This window comes from Danio aesculapii, chromosome 23 (genome assembly GCF_903798145.1).
Source record: "Danio aesculapii chromosome 23, fDanAes4.1, whole genome shotgun sequence".
Taxonomy (NCBI): Eukaryota; Metazoa; Chordata; class Actinopteri; order Cypriniformes; family Danionidae; genus Danio; species Danio aesculapii.
In genome coordinates this window covers 18855130-18875507 of record NC_079457.1, presented here as the reverse complement: position 1 = coordinate 18875507, position 20378 = coordinate 18855130, and the positions used below count along the sequence as shown (strand labels likewise).

Genomic DNA, 20378 nt, shown 5'->3' with positions numbered 1-20378 from the left:
CCGACAAATCTGCAGCTACTGCATGATGCTATCATGTCAATGTGAACCAAAATCTCTGAGGAATATTTCCAGTACCTTGTTGAATCTACACCACGGAGAATTAAGGCAGCTCTGAAGGCACCAGGGGGTCCAATCCAGCATTAGTAAGGTGTAGTGGCCGGTATTTTCATATACGAAGAAAAAAAAAATCTGACAGTTACTAGCGATATCAATTTAGAAAGTAAAAAAAAACATTAAATAGGCAAAAAAGCACCAATTATACCTCTAAAGACTAAAATTATATAATGCATCATAAACAATGCAAGTGTCAAGTAAAGAGAAAGAACGACACAAAAAGAGATCTGCCCTCGCTCTAATGCACTGGTTGTAATTTTATTTTTTTACCTCATTCACTAAACAGGTCAATGGTGCAAGATTACCATACACAGAATTAAGATATATGCATTACACGTCTAGGCTATACAGCGAATGGATTATAATTATTACAAATACAGGAGACATATTTACATTTTAATCCAAGTTCCATACAACATGAAATATTTACAAAATAAGTATGAAAATGAAGCCAATCTGACAAATAATGTACAGTGTTAATGCCACAGCTAAACTGTTTCTGTCGTTTCATCACAATAAGAGGGAATAATGTTCATCTGGAAACGTGAGGTGATACAGTAATGCCAGGGTTGCTTCAAAGGCAGCATGGGAGAAAAAAATGCATGAGTGTGCGCAAAACAACAACAAAAAAAGAGAGCGAAATGACTGCGCCATAAAACAATGCTATATTTTTAGAAAACATATTCCCTGATGTTAGAAATTAAAACGCACAAGCCTTATCACAACTCTAAATGTGGAAAAAGTGCCCTTGTAACATCATCCATTTCCTATTTCAAGAAATAAGAAGCACAGCAACATGTCAGTCCCTATATTTGTCATATCTCATCAGATATTTCATGCATTTTAGTAAAACTCAAAATACATTCAAAGTCCATTTCCATAAACACCACACACCATTTGGTTTCCATTCCAGAAAACAAAAAAAATAGTTCAAGCTTTATTTGTTCTGCTGTTAGTTTGTATAAACGCATATTATGTGCAAAGAGCTGCAAACTAATATATACATCGCAAAACAATAAATACAGTTAATGGAAATTCATTATGAATGTCACATTAGTCAGTGAAGCCACTCAACAAAGATTGTTAAAAATATATCAGAAAACCTTTGCTCTGGCCAAAAAAAGTAACATTAACTCATAAAATTAGATAAACGCTAACCTTCATTTACTTTCGATGCTCCTTATGTGCCAAATCAGAACATTTTCACAGATTTCTGATAACAATCCAACAGCTCCGATGAGGCCTGCAGGCTGGCTGACCCGAGGACTTTCAGAGATTCAGAGACGTTTTCATGCGTTTCCTGTGAAAATGCGCTAAAGCGAGCTTATTGACTTCATAACAGTGATCAGTACTTCTGTAGCAGTCATTAATTCCTGCTGGTTGTCTGGCCAGAGGAATGTTGTTAGCCGAATATCCTACTGGATCACTGCTAACTTCAGCACTTGCCTCTAAACTGCATGTTTTTAAACACACCGAGCAAAGAACTTCAAAAGAAAAACTGAAGAGTTCAGATACAAAAACCTCTAAGTGCCGTCTGAAATTTTCATCGAAAACGAACATTTTTCTCAGCTTCCTTTGTTTATTATGTCCTTTAAAGACCAGGAAAATTTTTCTTTGCCATAAACGTGATATTACTAAACACACACAGGAGCCTGAACAAAATGCTCATTTTGGAGGAAATTTCAGACGGCATTTGGAGGTGTTTTTTTTTGTTTTGTTTTTTTTTGTGTGCATCTAAACTCTTCAACTATTAAAAGTAGAAAACCATCCCTTTTTTCCTCACTGCGCCGCAGTGAACTGCATAAACGGTCCAGTTTACGTCTACTGACAGTGATGAAATGCTTTTAGTGGTCCGAGTAAATAAATGAGACTATAAAATGAGGAAAAAAGTGCCCTTCTTGTCTTCATTTGTATAATGTAAAACACTGATCGCTTGTTAATAAAAAATAAGTTAAGAGATATGTGGTAAATGCGCAATAATATTTAAAAGTCCTACTCTTCTTCAAAAAGGCTGGTTTAATGATCCTGCTGACCGGAAATTCCTCTGCAAATGTGAATATCTGCGTAACCGTAACCAATCAAATCAGCGTCTCACTTCAGATGAGACGAACAGCCCCCAAAAAATGGCATTCCAGTAATACAGTAAGGACAGAAACCCATGAAGAGCATTAAGCGCAGTAATCCTGAAGGTTATGTACAAATGGATTCATTCGGTCAGTGTTCTGTGTGTCTAAGGTAATTCTTTTGCACCATTTTATTTTTTTAAGCTAATCTACTGAGGAAATCGAGCAGAATACTCCTGTAGGCTACTGAAAGAGCGATATGAGAGAGCTCATCGTCATCTTTCCTTCATGTACATCTTATGATTAGATACTGCACTTCGCTAAATGTCATGTTTTACGTCCTTGATATGTGGAATTTATGTCAAGCAAATACACTGCGTCAGGCTGGGCCAATGGGCTGTATGTACACGGTCAACATAGCCACCATCATTGCTAGCTTTGATTTAGCAAATCCAATACTGTGAGAACATTCAGTTTAATAGTCAATTTCAGCCTCTTTTAGAAAATTAAGCATCTTGAAGAAGTGCTTTGGTCCATCTGAAAATCTCTTCTATTATTTTTTCTGCGATATTTGGAGCAAAGCTATTTTATTTATCTTTTGTGAGAGAAAGTTGATTTTTTTAAATCTTTAAATGTGAAATATTTTATATATTATTATACTGTTCTTATTTATTTTTTTCAACCTTAATGCCACAGGGGTTTATAGCAAACTGACTTTCTCCTGAGGGTTGTGGGTAAGATGTTCCTGGCAGACAACACTGTAAGAATGAACTGAAGAGAAGCAGAACCTGCTCTGAAGATTCGTGCACACACAAACAGACTATTACAACATGCAACTCGAAGGAGGTTCAGTTATGACAAAGAACAAAAACTGAAGACAGAAGAAATCCGATCAATAATAACACAATAGAGAGAGGAGGAGGAGGAGGAGAAAGAGGAACTGAAAGTTCATTTGCTGGAGAACAGAGCCACAGGTCTACATACAAGAGAAACTGTCAAGAAGCACAAAGATTTAGAAGTGTTAACACACTTGGTACGCTGTAAAGGTAGACAGAGAGAAAAAGAGCACTATCTCTGCATGTGTGTGTGTGTGATCACTCAGTTCTTCATCACACCAGACCGTCTCCTTGCAAGCTTCGACCTGCAGAAAAACATAGAGAGAGTCAGGAGGACAGTGGACATCAACCTCAAGAAAAAACATTTACAAAGAAGTGAAAGCGACTGCTGTTGGACTTTGGTCGGCACGGTAAAATGTTTTGGGTTTTTTCCTTAGTTTTTTTTTTAGTTATGGATTTTATGGCAAATTATAGAAAAAGGACAAAAGTAATTATACTAAAATTGTATAAACAATATCAACTTAAGGACATGCTGAACACATAATGAAATAAAGTCATTGATTCTGAAATAAAATAAAGAACATACTAGGGCTGGGCGAGATGGCCTTTTTAAATAATCCTCGATTTACGATTTATATCGATTTTTCTCACTCCCACCACCACAAAAAAAAAAAAAAAAACGCTTGGAGCTGAAGGTTATTAAGCCATATTATCATGTCATATTTAAAATTATTATAGAATATAAAAATGCTAAAGGGCAGCATGGTGGCGCAGTTCCTCACTGCGCCACAGTGAACTGCATAAATGGTCCAGTTTACGTCTACTGACAGTGATGAAACGCTTTTAGTGGTCCGAGTAAATAAATGAGACTCTAAAATGAGGAAAAAAAGTGCCCTTCTTGTTTTTATTTTTCCTCATTTCACCACAAAAGAAAAAAAAATGCTTGGAGTTGAAGGTTATTAAGCCATATTACCTTGTCATATTTAAAATTAATTATAGAATATAAAAATGCTAAAGGGCAGCATGGTGGCGCAGTGGGTAGCCCAATCGCCTCACAACAAGAAGGTTGCTGGTTCGAGCTCCGGCTGGGTCAGTTGGCGTTTCTGTGTGCAGTTTACATGTTCTCCCCGTGATGGCGTGGGTTTCCTCCGGGTGCTCCGGTTTCCCCCACAAGTCCAAAAACATGTGGTATAGGTGGATTGGGTAAGCTAAATTGTCTGTAGTGTGAATGAGTGTGTATGGATGTTTCCTAGTGATGGGTTGCAGCTGGAAGGGCATCCGCTGCGTAAAACATATGCTGGATAAGTTGGCGGTTCATTCCGCTGTGGCAACCCCAGATTAATAAAGGGACTAAGCCGAAAAGAAAATGAATGAATGAAAAATGCTTAAGAAAAAAAGCTGCAAGACCTATTTATAACTGCATACAAGACTTTAATAATAATGATCATTTAAATTAAACCATTTTATACAATTACAGTGAAAGTCAACTCATATGATTGTTAAAAATGATTGTTTTTCAATCAAAATGCAGTTCAGAAGTTTATTCATTTTTATTTTGTGTTATTTGAGTTCATATAAATGACTAATATTAGACTAGTGGCCTGCATTTTATTGCTTTTATTTGCAATATAATAATAATAAAACTAAATTAAATGTAAAAATATCCAGAAAAAAAATGTAATCAAGGCTGGGTTAACAGAGAAATCACATCAAAAGTTGGCATGTGTACCTTATTGTTCCTGCTAACAGTGGGTTAAAGGCATACAGCCAGTCGTTCATGTCTTTGTCATTGTTGGCCTGAAGCAGGATTCCTCTGTGTTTGGTGCACATGGCAAATGTATGAGGCGTCTGTAAACCATACAAAACAAGCACAATCAGACATTCAGCTGACATGTGTAGTAGTAATAGAGTTGATTTCCAGACAGCGAGTGAGGCTTCACCTTGAGCATGGCCTGCTGGTCTTCACTGTACTCCACCTGCGCAGTGGATAAGTTCAGCACTCCTCTCTCCACAGGGTCCTTGTCATTGTTGTAGATGAACACATACGGCCGACGCACCACCACAAAGTGCTTCACCCAGGTGTTCAAACGCGGCTCCATGAAATTCAGTATGCCCTTCTTGGACACAACAGATCTAAAAAAATGCAGAAGGAAAGGTCAGTTCACAGCATTTTTAACATCAGGTTTAAGAGTAGACACTGCAGGCAAAAACTCTTTATGCTCCTGTCAGTTTTGAGATTTTAGGCTTTTTTGCTTGTCATAAAGTGTTTTCTGTTGAAAGTAACTGTAAAATAGACTTTTAAATGTTTCTTTTAGCACACTTCACAAATGTGTGTTTGTAGATTTCAATTACAATACATATCTTCATGAGTAAATTCAGATCAACCATAGTTGTACATTTCCAGGGGCTGGCAGCACCAGCAGTGCATAAGTTAAAGCGTAGCCTAGTTGTGACTTAAAGGGACACTATGGTCACGTTTACACTGTCAGGTATTGATGTCCAATTCCGATCAATTGCCTATATCTGATTTTTTAACCTGTCCGTTTACACGTACTTTTAATTGTCACCCATATCTGATTCATGTGTTTACACTTGCCATACAATTTACAATGTGGCTCATGTGTAAAGGCAGGTTCTAGCATCTGCGCCACACTAGCCACGATGGAAGAAATTGTCTTGCTTTTAGCTCAGCGAAATATGCGAAGTTCGCCTAACTTTAAAATGATTTTGAGGTGGAGGCGGAGAAAAAGGGAAAGGGCCGTCATAGCAGCTTGCGCCTATGGTTTATATATGGTGTCCTCCACCATTCAGAGGTATTTGTTGGTACGAGAGAGATCTCAGGTCATGTGAGGGCAAATTGTGTCTGATATTAATGAGGAGCAGTGGGTCCGAAATTGTAGGATGAGCACACACATAAGCTCTTCCTTCTACGTCATTTAACCACGGAGAAGTACCACATTTTCGCAAGTTTAATGACGTACAAAACAGAATACCTCAATAAATCCGATCTGCCTGTTTACATGATAGTCGCATTGTCACATATCCGTTTATATCTGATTTATTTCCACATGTGAAGGAGGACTGAAACCGATCTCTGAATATCCGAATGCATGCGTTTTTGTTTACACGGTCATAAAACAGATCTGATCTGTGTCATATATGTGCAAATAATCGGAATTGGGTCACATTTAACTGGCAGTGTAAACAGGGCCTAAGTTACAATTTAAGCACTACTAAATATTTTGTTGTTGCACCACTGAACTCAGTTTAGACGTAACGCTACGCTCCAACCTCCAACTAAATATTTACGGCAGCCTCCCCCCATGTATAACAGTAGAAAAGAGACAGCGAAATTAGTTTACATAGAAGAGCTCGCGATGATAATGAAGAATGATCTCCCTCTACTCACAGCCTTAATTTCCTCTCAAATCTCGCATTTTTTTCAGTTTGTGAAAGAAGAGTTTAATTTTCTTTTTTTGTGTTAATTGTATCCATCAATTAAAAGGAGAATTTCTTTATTTCTTCTCCCTGCTCTTTTCTCTTTCATGTGTAAGATATAAAAATAAAAAAAATCTATTTTAATGTTTTGATAACTTCATGTTTATTTTGCGCACATTCACGGCTCATGATGCAGGTGTGTACGTCATCCGTTATAGTGACTGACTGTAATGTATTATAAAATGTAATTTATCATTTGCTTTTCATACAACAGTTATATATAAATGCATTAGATGCAGAATTTGAAAGAAGTTTAACGATTTAAATGCTTTTTATTGGATATTATGTTATTTAATGCGACTACGCATGACTTTACAGAGAGCTTACGACCTACTAACTATGGTTTGCCTTAAGAACATGTAATGCAACCAAAGTAAGAACAAGTTTAGTTATAAACTCTCTGGTAGTTACTAACCCCTTAGTGTGGACTTTACGCTCCAGTTTAAGATAGAACTTACAGGGGGGTAGCGGAGTGGATCTTGTTTTGTTTATTGAAAGAAAATTGTAAAGATGCTGTGACCACTCATGAAAAATCAATAAAAACTTAATCACAAAAAAAAAGAAAGAACTTACAAACAGCTGGTGCAACCCTACCCAGAACCTCCAGGCACTTACACCAGACATTAGTGTTATTTGTGAAAAATCTATTGTGATTTATGCAGTGTTTCTGAACTACAGAGTAAAACTGTAAAAACCTTAGATTCTAAAGTGTAAAAAAATATATATATAAAAAAAACAAAAACTCTGATATTTGTACTAGAAATACATGTAAATCAGCAAATAATTAATTAATTAACACCTCATTTGCATATATATTTACATGTAACAATTTTTTAAACTTGCAAGAAAATACAAATAATGCAGAATACATAAATGTTTGTTCTATATGTAAATTATTCTTCTAGAAAAGTATGTGGTTTACTAATAGTTCTTTTTGTGTCATGCCTTAAACACAATACTAAAGGTGTCATCTATATCCAAACCCTCACCCAGGCCTCATTTCCTCTATGTTAGGCACAAGGTTGAGGAACTCGTGTTTGCCGGCACGGGCCAGGTAGGACGTCTCCAGAATGGGCACCATGGGGAAGTTCTCATAGTCTGAGCCTGAGGGGCTGGTGGCACGAGAGTTTGCTTCAGGGGTCCTGGATAGAAAAACAGAGGATTTTAGAAAATTTGACTTTAAGTTTGTAGTTTAAAGCTATAGCTTGTGTGAAGTGTGTACCTGGAGTCTGAGAGCGAGGGGCAGGTGGAGGAGGGTGTGAGGGTGGCACTGCTGAAACTACTAACTGATGGATCACGGCCCATAGGAGAGATATCTGACAACTGACACACACACACACACACACACACACACACACACGCACACGCACACGCACATTTTTAATCAAGGCCATCAGAACTGATGTATTCCAATTAAAACAAAACTGCAGTTTTTTTATTTATTTAAAAGTCCAGGTTACCTTGCAGTCACTAATGCTGTTGCACATTTGGTTGTAATCACTGTTGAAAGTGTGTGTCAGGAGACGGAGGCACTGTAAAAGAATTAACACACATACGCATGTCATGGTTTTCACAAAACTGTGAGTATACTTCTCTTCAATAAGAATTAATGGTAACACTTTATTTTGATGGTCCATTTGAGTATTAGTAAACTGTCTGCTTAATAGCTGTTGATTCTGCTCCTTCAACAGACATTTAACTGACTATAGGAAACTTTGCAAGTACATGTCAACTTACATATAATCTAATGAGAATTAGTTGGCCTGTAAGTGCAATGCAACTTAAATTCAATAAACGGACCATCAAAATAAAGTGACTGAATTAATAATATGTTTGCAACAAATCAGTGTATTAGATTGATTTCTGACATGATTTAAAAATGGAGCAAAACCTGATAACAAAAATCCAGCTTAGTACATTTTAAAATATCTAAAATAGATAAGTATTTAAAACTTTATTAACATGCATTTGATTTAAATACAGTACAAATAATAATATTTATGGTTTATACTGTATTTAGATTACAAATACATGCACTCTTGATGATCATGAAAGAAAAAAAAGAAAAAAAATGTATATAAATTTTTATCCACATCAAACTTTTATATGGCTATTATTAAGCTATAATCCATTCAGCCATTTGATTTATTGGAAAAATAACTTGGACACTACTTTGTCGAGATTTTGTGGCATCATAAACAAGATGAAATCCAGGAAAATATACACTGAAAATGAAAAAAATATTTATTTTTAAGGAAACTAAATGCATCAATAGATTGCACTGATTTGAACACTCCTGATGAAATATACTCTAATTTCATTCATTCATTAATTCATTTTCTTTTTGGCATAGTCCCTTTATTAATCAGGGGTCGCCACAGCGGAATGAACCGCCAACTCATCCAGCATATGTTTTATGCAACGGATCCCCTTCTAGCTGCAACCAAACACTGGGAAACACACATACACTAGGGACAATTTAGCTTACCCAATTCATCTATAGCGCATGTCTTTGGACTTGTGGGGGAAACCGGAAAACCCGGAGAAAACCAACGCAAACACAGGAAGAACATGCAAACTCCGGACAGAAATGCCAAGTTGAGGCTCGAACCAGTGACCTTGAGGTGACTGTGCTACCCACTCTAATGACACTGGACCAAAAATGATTACATTCACAGGCCACTGTATCAGAAAAAATCTATTCTGCAATATCTATAATCAGCAAATCACATGACAGCAACGTGACGCATTTAAGCATGAAGACGGCACTGACGTTCAAACTGAGCTTCAGAATGAATGAGAAATGAGAAAGGTGATTGTTGCTGGTGCCATACAGGTTGGTCCGAATATGAAACTGCTGATCTGTTTAGAAACTGCTGATCAGTCTGGATCTTCAAAAATAACCATCTCTAGTGTTTTATAGAGAGTGGTCAGAAAAAGAGAAAACCTCCAGTGAGCATCAGTGTTTTGCTGATGTCAGAGGAGAGTGAGCAGACTGCAGCACTTACCTTAGTGGCCAGCTCCTTCTCTCGATCCACCAAGCTCTCGATGTCCGTGGAGTCATAGCCGCTGCTCTCGCTGGGGGTGATGGCACTCTCAAAGGTGGTGGAGGAGATCTGGGAGGAGATGCTGGTGGAGGTGCTGAGGGTCCCACTGCTCAGGCTGGGGGACAGAGACTCACTCAGAGATTTAGGAGGAGGTGTTTCTCCCAGCTTCTCTCGTAGCAGCAGCAGGTGACGCGTCTTCTCCACCTGACAAACACGCACACATGGAGATGAGGGTCTTGAGATCACAGATAAGCACAGGCAGCCTAGAGCATGGTTTTTTTGTCCTGTGTCCTCACCTCATGCAGCTGCTCCATTTTGTCCAGCTCCCACTGGTGCTCCAGGATCAGACTGTCTCCTCGGGGTCTCCAGCCGGCTAGATTCTCCTCTCCACGCACATACGCCACAGACGTGTCCAGAACCTTCCGTCTGCGCCGCTGCATACCTAACAACAAACAACCACAATGAGTCACACAGAAGAGCTAATAATAAACACAATAACCGCTAAACAGAAAACTCTTCAGAATTCCAAACACAAAATGTTAGTCGTTTTAGCAAAGGTTTACCTGGGCTTCCGGTGTCTGCTATCTTGCACAAACTCAGCTCGTAGACTCCAGTCACTTTATTACTACAATGGAAACATCAGAAAACAGAGTTAGCAAATGTTCTTGTGTTTAAAAACAAAGCAATTTGAAGACTATGTGGAGAGAAGACATTTTAATGAAAATTTGAAACGGAATTTTAGATTTACCACTAACATTTTCTTTGACCATCATGAAGATGTTAGCTTAATATTTTAGGGTTCCCACTTTAAATCCCACTCATATTGCCTGACTCTTCCCTGCCTTTCTCTGACTGAAAAAAAGGCATTTCCATGACCTATAATGAACATCAACATTATGTAATGTACATTGAAATGTTTTAGCTTGAATTTCATTTTGCAACACTTCAATAGCTCCTATCAGAACATCAGGGGATACTTTACCTCAGATGTTGAAAAAAAATCCTCTAACTTACAAACCTTTAACATTTAAGTTTTCTGTCATCTACTTTGTAAATTTTCTTTGTATTGGTGTAGAACAGATGTCACTGCAGCATATTTATAAACAGAACACATTAAGACATATCATCTAAACAAATCATCTGTGACTTCTCACATGTTCTGCATAATGAGTATGAGTTGTAGCCTTTGGGGAAAAGATTTAGAGTATCTTGCTGTAGCTTAAATAGACACAAAAACTCTTTTTATCCGGTGAGCATTAAGCTATTAAATAGTGGTGGCTTAGACTGATAGTATTTCCTTTTTGTTTATTTAGGTGTATATATGGAGTTGGGTATGTATCTTTTTGGGGGTGGTGGGTATAGATTTACTTATTCATATACTCATCTGTTTTTTGTATGTTTGTATTGTTTTTCTGTGTATGTGACGACTGCTGCTGAGGGTAGAGCCCAAGACAAATTTCCCTAACTGGGACAATACAGTTTTACCTGCCTTACCTACCTACCTACCTAAAACCCAGTCATTTTGAATCCAAAGCTTTTAAACATAATATTATCCTGACATGTCAGCCTTAATTAACAGGTAAAATCTGATGCCTGTATTTGACTTAAATGCCAGCTGATGAGTGTGAAATCAATTAAGTGGAGCTTAAAAAAAATGTAAAACCATAACAATACGTGTGGTATACAGTTGAAGTCAGAGTTATTAGCCCCCCTGAATTATTAGCCCCCCTGTTTTTTCTCTCTCCAAATTTCTGTTTAACTGAGAGAAGATTTTTTTCAACACATTTCTATTTTCTATTTCTATAGTCTAATTCTGACTTCAATTGTATATCAGGGTTTCTGCAGGTTTCACCAAGTTAAATTTAAGACGTAAAACATTTTTAAAACCATCATGAATGAAATTTTAGATTTGTCCAGGGCTAAACACTAAGGATTGTTTTTTTCTCGAATATCTCAATTTGGAAAAGATTTTCACTTGACCTATCAAGTGTCAATGTATAATTTAATACATTTAATAGTACACCAACAATAATAATAATCATAATAAAATACAGGTCAGGAAAAAATAACTATTACAGCAAATAAAGTAAAAAAATATGTTTTTTTTAAATAAAAAGTTCCAAGTTTTATTGGGATTGTGGGTGAATGTGTGTGTGTTAATGGCCAGATTGGGTAGCTATACATGAAGACAGGAAAATTAAGACCTGTTAAAAAAAGATTTAAGACATCCAACACAATATTTTAATAGATTTAAGTCTTTTTAAGGCCTATATTTAAGTTTTTGAGATTTAAGACCCTGTGGATACCCTGTATATGGTATAGATAAATGACTAAAATTTGTGACAAAAAAATCCCTGATATATTTTAATACTTACAACAATTCGTAACTTTTTGATTTATTGGCTAATTCGTATGAATTCATACAATCTAATTCGTACAATTCAGTATGATTTGCTTGTGTGGTGTTTGGTGCCACGCCTCCTTTTAAAAATCATACATTTTCGTACAACTGAACTCGTACAAATTTGTATGAATTAGCCACTAAACTAACAAAATGTAAATAGTTACAGATAAGGCTGGATACTCCATGACTTGGATTAAAAAAACAGAAAAAAGAGAGAATTCCCTGACTTTTATTTTCTGGAACAGACGTTCAAAAATTCCATGACTCGTTGAATTTTCATGTGCATATGAATGCAGAATTATTTAGTATCACTGAAAATGTTTTTGTTTGTACCAGTCTGGAGTTTTGGAGTAGCCGCTGCCGAACAGGTTCCTCAGGGAGCGAGGAGGAGAGATCTTGGCATCTCTGGAGTAGAAGACCATACAGATGTCCTTGGTGATGATGGCAGGCTGGATGCAGTGATCGAGCTGCAGGAGCACATACTGTACACGTCAGTAACACATACGGTGGTTACAGCTTTCCCTTTAAAACACTGAAAGAGTCAGAGCTGACCTCCAGGTAGGCAGACAAGGTCATGTAGATCTTCTCTCCGTATGGAGTGACGCGGTTCAGCAGGAGAGAGTTGTGCAGGGAACTGTCCCACACAGCCTCAAAGCGGTAGAACGTCCTGAACAGGCAGAAATAGAACATTTTAGAAACTACATAAAACAACAGGATGATCTCTCAGAAATCTGCTGGTGCTGAAGTGATTAATTGTTCACTACTGTTTGAGTGAGAATGTGATTAAAAGGCAACATGAAATCATCTTTGCAAGCCATTTCATATCTGAAAATTAAATAGAAATACACGTTGAGAGACAAATAGAGTTTATTTAGTGCTCAGCATATATAAGTACACCCTTCACAAATCTATCTTTTAAATTCATACTCTTAATAGGCAGCTATACAATATTATATTTGTGCATATAAATTAGATTAGTCAGTACTGAAGCCAAAACTGGAGCTTATCTGATAAAATAACTTACAATAATACGACAATAATAAATACAAATTAAAAAATTAAAAAATGTTAAAAAAGGAAAAATCAAGAAGCAAAAAAATGAAACATTTTGTAGGTTATAATATTTTGCTTAAATTTAATTGTATTATCTTTTAATTTCTATATTTGTTTGGTGACTAAAATATTATTTTAATAAATATAGCGGTTTATTAACTCTGTTTTGTTTAAATGCATTAAAATACATTGGCTATATTCATTGAGAAATAGATAAACATAATAATAGATGATAATCATTTTCAAAATGGGGTGTACTTCGTTATGCTGAGCACTGTATTGTCAATAAACAAGATCATAGACAGTAGCATTGCATATTACACTACTGTTCAAAAAGTTTGAGATATTTAGCAATTTTAATAAATATTTGATAGGAATATAAAACATCTTTATACAAGATTGTTCAAATAATTGTTTAATTGATTTAAATACTTAATAATTTAGTAGTTCTGTCTATGAAAAAGCAGATATTATAGATATGCTTTTATATTTGTTTTAATGTAGTTTTTGCTGCTTGTTCACTGAACTTTAGAATCTATAATTCTGTTTCTACAACCATTTTAAGCAGCAGCAGTATCTATTTTCAACATTAAAACAAAATGAAAAAAATGTTTCTTAATGATCAAAACAGCATATTTAAAGATTAATACAGAAATAAATAAATCACTGAAGACTGAAGTAAAGGCTGCTAAAAATCCAGCTTTACCTGGCTGCACTTTAAGATATAAAACAAACTATTCTTTTGAATAATAGTAATACTATTTTATTTGACTTTATTTATAATCTCTTAAATTAAAGTGCTATTTTTGGGTTTCCGCTGGGATTTTGCCTACCTAAATTCAAAAGCTTCCCACATCCACATGCAGAGGTGTAAAAACAAAAGTTTGGTATCATTTTAAAGGAAACCATTTGAATTGTCATAAAACACTGTTGAAAGTGATTAAATAATAGTATATGTTGTCTGTGTTATAATAAACCCCTCTAAAAAAGAGGCGCTTTTTTTTTTTTTAACTCAAATTTGAAAGTGTACCTTTTAGGTTCTGTGAGGTCTAGGTTGCTGTAATTCATTTTGGTGGTTCTGTTCCAATTATTTATTATTTAATTATCCAATTATTATCCATTAATTTAAGTTATTCTATTCCAACTGATGAGAGAACGGAACCACTTATGGGTGTATTGGGCCAGTATGGACCTTTAAAATGTAAAGAATTTGGAAGTAAATTACATCACGGACCCGGTACCAGGTACACAGAGCTCTGAACTAAAACAGTCTCAGTGAACATAAGAGTCTTATTAGGAAAAACTTTCAGAAATCACCAAACTTTATGAACAGTTATTAGCGTAATTTGACTAAAATTCAATTCATTTTCTCTCCGTATGTGACGTATGGCAAATAAATATATATTAGGCAAGTAAAAAGGCTTGATCTTGATTTCATGTTGACTGTAAACTCCACATATGACAGTGCAGTTGTGTAAGCACTAGTCTATATACTAGAGTAAATAACGTTGAGCTAGCGGATGTGCTACAGTATAATGGACAGGCAGAGGTGTAATGGGTCTCTGTCTAAACAGTGCTGGAGTCACAGTGATGAACACAACACTACAGCTGTCAGGTGCTGCATTAGTGATGTGTGTGAGCTTGAAGCAGACCATCTGTGTGTGAGACTCAGGTCTACAGTGTTTATGTGAACAGACACATGGAGAGAAAGACTGATGCAGGTGACTCATCCTCCTCTCTCTCCTTCTCATTATTCAATGGCACACAGATACACATACGCATATCTTGTTTTCAATTGTTTTTTATATTTCCTGAAATTGTTTTATATAATATATATTTTACTACGTTTTAAGTATTTTATTTTTTAAATGTAGCTTTCATAAAGATATGTCTGTATATTTTAGTTTCATATTATAGTTATTTTAGTTTTAAATTAAACAATGAAAATGAGAAATTATCTTTAGCAGCTACTTAAAAATATATATAAATTATTTTTTTTCCATTTATGAAATTAACAATCATAATGTATTGTTATTACTACTACAACTCTGATTTTGAAAGACATACAGATGTATATACAATTGTTATTAATTAATACTTTAATTTATAATCCACTCCATAGTTTAATATTATTATTATTAATAATAATAATAGTAATAACATTTTTCAAAGGTCATTTTCTTAAAAATACTTAGAAAGCAAAATATCTCTCATACTATATAAACTTTTTTTCATATAAACAATGCTAAATTTGTTACACGCACATACAGTATAAGAAAGTAATATGTTAACCAAGGGTCACTTTAGATGTTTGTATGCAAATGTGTGTATGTTTAACCCTTGTGCACTGTTCAAATTTACTATCCTTTGCTATGTTCAGGATGAAAACATCCACTGAATTAAACTGCTGTAAATATGCATCAGATAAATATTTCTTTCCAAATGTTTTATGCATAAATCTGTTAATCAACCTCAGTCCTGATTAAAACTACTAGAAAATTTGAAATTAGAAAATTAGAGGATTTTAACTCTTTAATTGCCAAGTTCACAAATGATGTCACTGATTTGGTGAAGAAGAAAAAAACACACAAAATGACGTATTTTCAATATAAAAAGTAATTGTGGACTGGATTTGTTTTTACCTTTTATCACAGTCAGGACATGTGAATGATTAGTAACAACATGATGTATGGCTTTGATGCATTATTAGATTTCAATTTACTGTTGGTGGCTGTTTTTGCCCCATTGACTTCCATTATAACCACATTTGATGGTGCATAAATACACAGTTTTTTTTATTTTATTTACTCCTTGTAATTCTGAGAGCTGAGATGCATATTTTGATTTTCTCAGACACATGAAGGAAAGTGCGTAAAGGTCACTCTCACACATATACACACACTTTTATAACACTTTGCTGTTAACTCCCTATAAAATCCAGAAACCAAGCTTTTTTTGCACAGGCCTATCTAAAGGGTTAATGGTGCCAACTGATGATCAACAGTAAAAATGACAAATTTGACCTCTTCCCAACAGGAAAAACCACCAACAATCAAAAATGCATGATTATGGTGTCATGGCTTTGTTATAAAAAAAAGTGGTTATAATGGAAGTCAATGGGGCAAAAACAGCCACCAACAGTAAATTAGGGACAAAAAAAAAAAATGAAAATCAATCAAAAACAATGCATCAAAGCCAATGTTGTTACCAATCGTTCACATTTCCAAGACCATGATAAAAGGAAATAACTAATTCAGTCCACAATTACTGTGGAAAATATGGCATTGTGTGTGTTTTTTTCCACAAATAAGTGACATCTTTATAAACTTAGTAATTAAAGAGCTAAAATCCTGTACATTTTCTAAACAATTTAGTAGTTCTGATCAGGACTGAGGTTGATTAACAGATTTATGCAAGAAAAAGATATTTATCTGATGCATTTTTAGTTTTCATCGCTAACATAACAAAATGGTAGTAAATTTGCCCAGAGTGTATTAAGGTTTTTTCAAAAATTCAAAGTATTTTTGAATGAGACAAATCAAATAAGATTTGTCACCAAAAATCATTCAACTAGCTGAAACACAGACAAAGTTATGGCCAAATGAAGATGAAAATCACCCCAGAATGGATGAAAACATCCCCAACAGTACATAAGGGTTAATAATACGATGCTTATTATCTTATCAGATTAAAATATCATTTAGATGTCTAGTATAGATTAATTTTTACATGTACACCAGTAATACTTCAATGTAGAAAGAGTAAAGAGAGAAGCAGAAAAAACACGGACACAAAAACACAAGCCTGCTACTGTTACACCTACAGATCACAAATGAGCCATAAAGCACTTTTAACGTAAAAATGCTTTATGAACAAGAGCTTCTGATACCTAGAAATATCGCTATCAATACAAAGGCTGAGCAAAACCAAGAGTCCAAACGCAGCAGGAAGAAAAACCAGAACAAAAGAGAGACAAAACAAGCAGAAACAGTCAGGCAACACAAATAATCAAAAAGACTGAAAGCAGCATTCAGGAAAAACAGGCAAAGGAAATATAACAACAAACAAGAGAACAAAAGAAGCACTTTACAATAAGGTTGTATTAGTTAACATATTTACTAACATGATCAAAGAATGAACAATACTTTTATAACAGCATGTATAGTCTTAGTTAACATTAGTTAAGGAAAATAAAGTTGATCGTTGTTACTTCATATTAACTCGCAGTGCATTAACTAATGTCAACAAGCAAGTTGGATTGTAATAATGCATCAGCAAATGTTGAACTATGATTCTAAGTATTGTTCATTATTAGTTCACGTCATTAAATACATTAACACACATTAACTAATGAAACCTTATTGTAAAGTGCAACCAAAAACACAACATGCACATTTAAAGTGTAAATATTGATTTTGTCTGTAGTCCACAAGGTGTCTCTGTTGCTCCTGGAGGATTGCTTGTGTTTTACTGACGGCAGCAGTGACTCATGTTCAACACACTCTCCTGAATCAGAAGCAGTTTACTTCAAGCATTTGCTTTAGGGAGAGCACAGAGCGTTTGCGGACCTTTCATGCCGTTTAAAAACAGACAAGCTGCCTCTGACACAGAAATTGAGGTTCATACTTGAATCAATAGGCCCTTCATTTGGGGAAGGTGTTGAGATTGTCAGATGTTGGAAGGTGAACGAGAACGAGACGTACCTGCTGGAGTTGTGGGAAGATTTGAGGTTTTTAGCTGAGATGATGTTGAGAGACAGGACGGCGTCTGCGGCTGAATCATCCACTTCTGGCTTATTCCTGATTCGACCTACAAAAAACACACACAATATCACTGATGGTTGTGGCCTTTATAATAGACTTCAGAAAAATTCTCTTGGTCAGTACAGAGATGCCAGAATGAAATTTTCTGGTTGAAAAATCACTGCAAATACAATCTGAATACTCTATATTTAAAAAAAAAAAAGCCCTCTGAATGTAAAAAAATATATATTAATCATTCATGAAGTGCCCACGATATCAATATTGTGCATGTTAGTTATCGTGATAAATTGACTTATTGAATATCGGAATATGTCTGGCTAACAGCAAGTGGAATTTGTACTGACCGACCACCAGCTCTCGGACGTCCTTCCAGTGCAGCTCACTTCCCTTCTCGTGGATCAGAGTCACTGTTATTCTGCGCTGGATGCCCTGAAAACACAAACCGCACGCAGGTTTACTCAAAGCAATCTGAATTTGAATCATTTATATGTCCTTGGTTGAGGACACCGAACATGATCCTTTGCTAAACTACAGATTTACTGACTGCAACTGCAGAGAAAATTTAATATTCATCAAAAGGAGAGACCAAAAATAAGACATGCTGAAAAGCAATGAACAAATCTATCAACATTTAATGCACTGATAACAGAATTTAATATTCAAATGCAATTAGAAGAGCATCAAAATAGCATGCATTTTTCCATTATCATTCAACATTCTATCTATCTATCTATCTATCTATCTATCTATCTATCTATCTATCTATCTATCTATCTATCTATCTATCTATCTATCTATCTATCTATCTATCTATCTATCTATCTATCTCTCTCTCTCTCTCTCTCTCTCTCTCTCTCTCTCTCTCTCTCTCTCTATCTATCTATCTATCTCTCTCTCTCTCTCTCTCTCTCTATCTATCTATCTATCTATCTCTCTCTCTCTCTCTCTCTCTCTCTCTCTATCTATCTATCTATCTATCTATCTCTCTCTCCGTCTCCATCCATTAATATATTGTTCCATCAATCCTTTTATCTATCAATCATTCTATATATTAATATCTTTCCCTCGATCCAATCTATCAATATCTTTCCATCCATCCATCCATCAATATATTGTTCCATCCGTTCATCATCCATCCATCATTCCATCTATCATCTTTCCCTCCATCCATCCAATCTATCAATATCTTTCCATCTATCAATTCTTCTATCCATCCATACAGCTATCAATATATTGTTCCATCCATCATTCTATATGTTACTATATCTTTCCCTCAATCCATCCATTCTATCAATATCTTTTCATACATCCATATATATATTTTTTTTCATCCATCCATCGATCAATATATAATTCCATCCATCAATATATCTTTCCATACATCCGTCAATATATCTTTCTATCCATCCATCAATATATCTTTTCATGCATCATCAATATATATTTCTTTCCATCCACCAATATATTGTTCCATCCATTCATCATCCATCCATCAATCCATCATTCTTTATATTAATATATTTCACTCCATCCATCCAATATATCAAAATATTGTTCCATCCATTCATCATCCATCAAACATTTTATCTATCATTATATCTTTCCCTCCATCCACCCATCAAATCGATCAATATCTTTCTATCCATCCATCCAACATTATATTGTTCCATCCATTCATCATCCATCCATCGATCTATACATTTATATATCTTTCCCTACATCCATCCAATCTATCATTATCTTTCCATCCATCAATCAATATATAATTCCATCCATCAATATATTGATTCATCCATTCATCTATAAATTATTCCATCCATTCATTGTTGTCTTTCCATCCATCCATCCATCCTTATATCTTTCTATCCATCCATCAATATGTCTTTCCACCCATTCATCCATCGTTTTTTCTATCCATCATCATTTCACTGGTCCATTTTCCATCCATTTATCTATTCACCATTCTATCCATCAATCTTCTATTCTATCGATCCATCATACCACCCATCATTCCATCCTATGAATGAAAGCACGTAAAGAAAGAATAAGTACCTGGTGCAGCAGGTATGTGCCATGACAGGGAAGACCTCCTGTATGATCCACTACTGCTGGAATATACCTACAAAAATAACACAATTTACATGCACAAACAGCCCTAAAAGAAACACACTTACAAATACAAATATATTTTTTATGAATTCATAAATTCTCTTGAGATGTTACTTACTGCTCAGGTTTGAGTAAAACAAATATTTGAACTAGAAATTCTGTAGGTAGCTGTAGGTAACCTAAAGTGGACTTACTCTCCAGTGGGCTCTAGTTCACTGATCTCGAACCAGGCCAGCAGGTCATACTTGCTCACACACTGACCCAGGTTGGACTTGGTGATGGTGTTCAGTTTGGTGGCTGGCACTGCAATGAAATTGGAATATTAATAGAGCACCATATCGATGAGAAGCCTAATTGCTGGACTAAAAAGGCAAAAGGTTTTATAAATATGCAATGTAAAATGCTGAACATGGCAGACAAACAATATGAGCATGAGGCACGTAATGGGAGCAAATACAAAGCATCAGCTCTAAAGAGGATCATTATGTAGA

At 35.3% G+C, this 20378-nt stretch overlaps 1 protein-coding gene across 8 annotated transcripts in view; it reads right to left on the bottom strand.

Moving 5' to 3' along the window:
* Window positions 1–351: 351 nt before the first annotated feature.
* kif1b (kinesin family member 1B) overlaps window positions 352–20378 on the bottom strand; it is a 113815-nt gene continuing 93788 nt past the window's right edge. For all 8 annotated transcript variants that reach the window (XM_056448925.1, XM_056448928.1, XM_056448927.1 and 5 more), the window contains 15 exons: window positions 20082–20190; window positions 19831–19897; window positions 18123–18207; window positions 17719–17824; window positions 12515–12629; window positions 12296–12429; window positions 10122–10183; window positions 9855–10000; window positions 9520–9762; window positions 7972–8043; window positions 7734–7834; window positions 7501–7653; window positions 4954–5146; window positions 4743–4861; window positions 352–3318 (listed from right to left, as the gene is read on the bottom strand). In XM_056448925.1, the coding sequence (XP_056304900.1) occupies window positions 3276–3318; window positions 4743–4861; window positions 4954–5146; window positions 7501–7653; window positions 7734–7834; window positions 7972–8043; window positions 9520–9762; window positions 9855–10000; window positions 10122–10183; window positions 12296–12429; window positions 12515–12629; window positions 17719–17824; window positions 18123–18207; window positions 19831–19897; window positions 20082–20190 (1748 nt within the window). In that variant the 3' untranslated portion in view covers window positions 352–3275. The remainder of the gene's footprint in view (window positions 3319–4742; window positions 4862–4953; window positions 5147–7500; window positions 7654–7733; window positions 7835–7971; window positions 8044–9519; window positions 9763–9854; window positions 10001–10121; window positions 10184–12295; window positions 12430–12514; window positions 12630–17718; window positions 17825–18122; window positions 18208–19830; window positions 19898–20081; window positions 20191–20378) is intronic.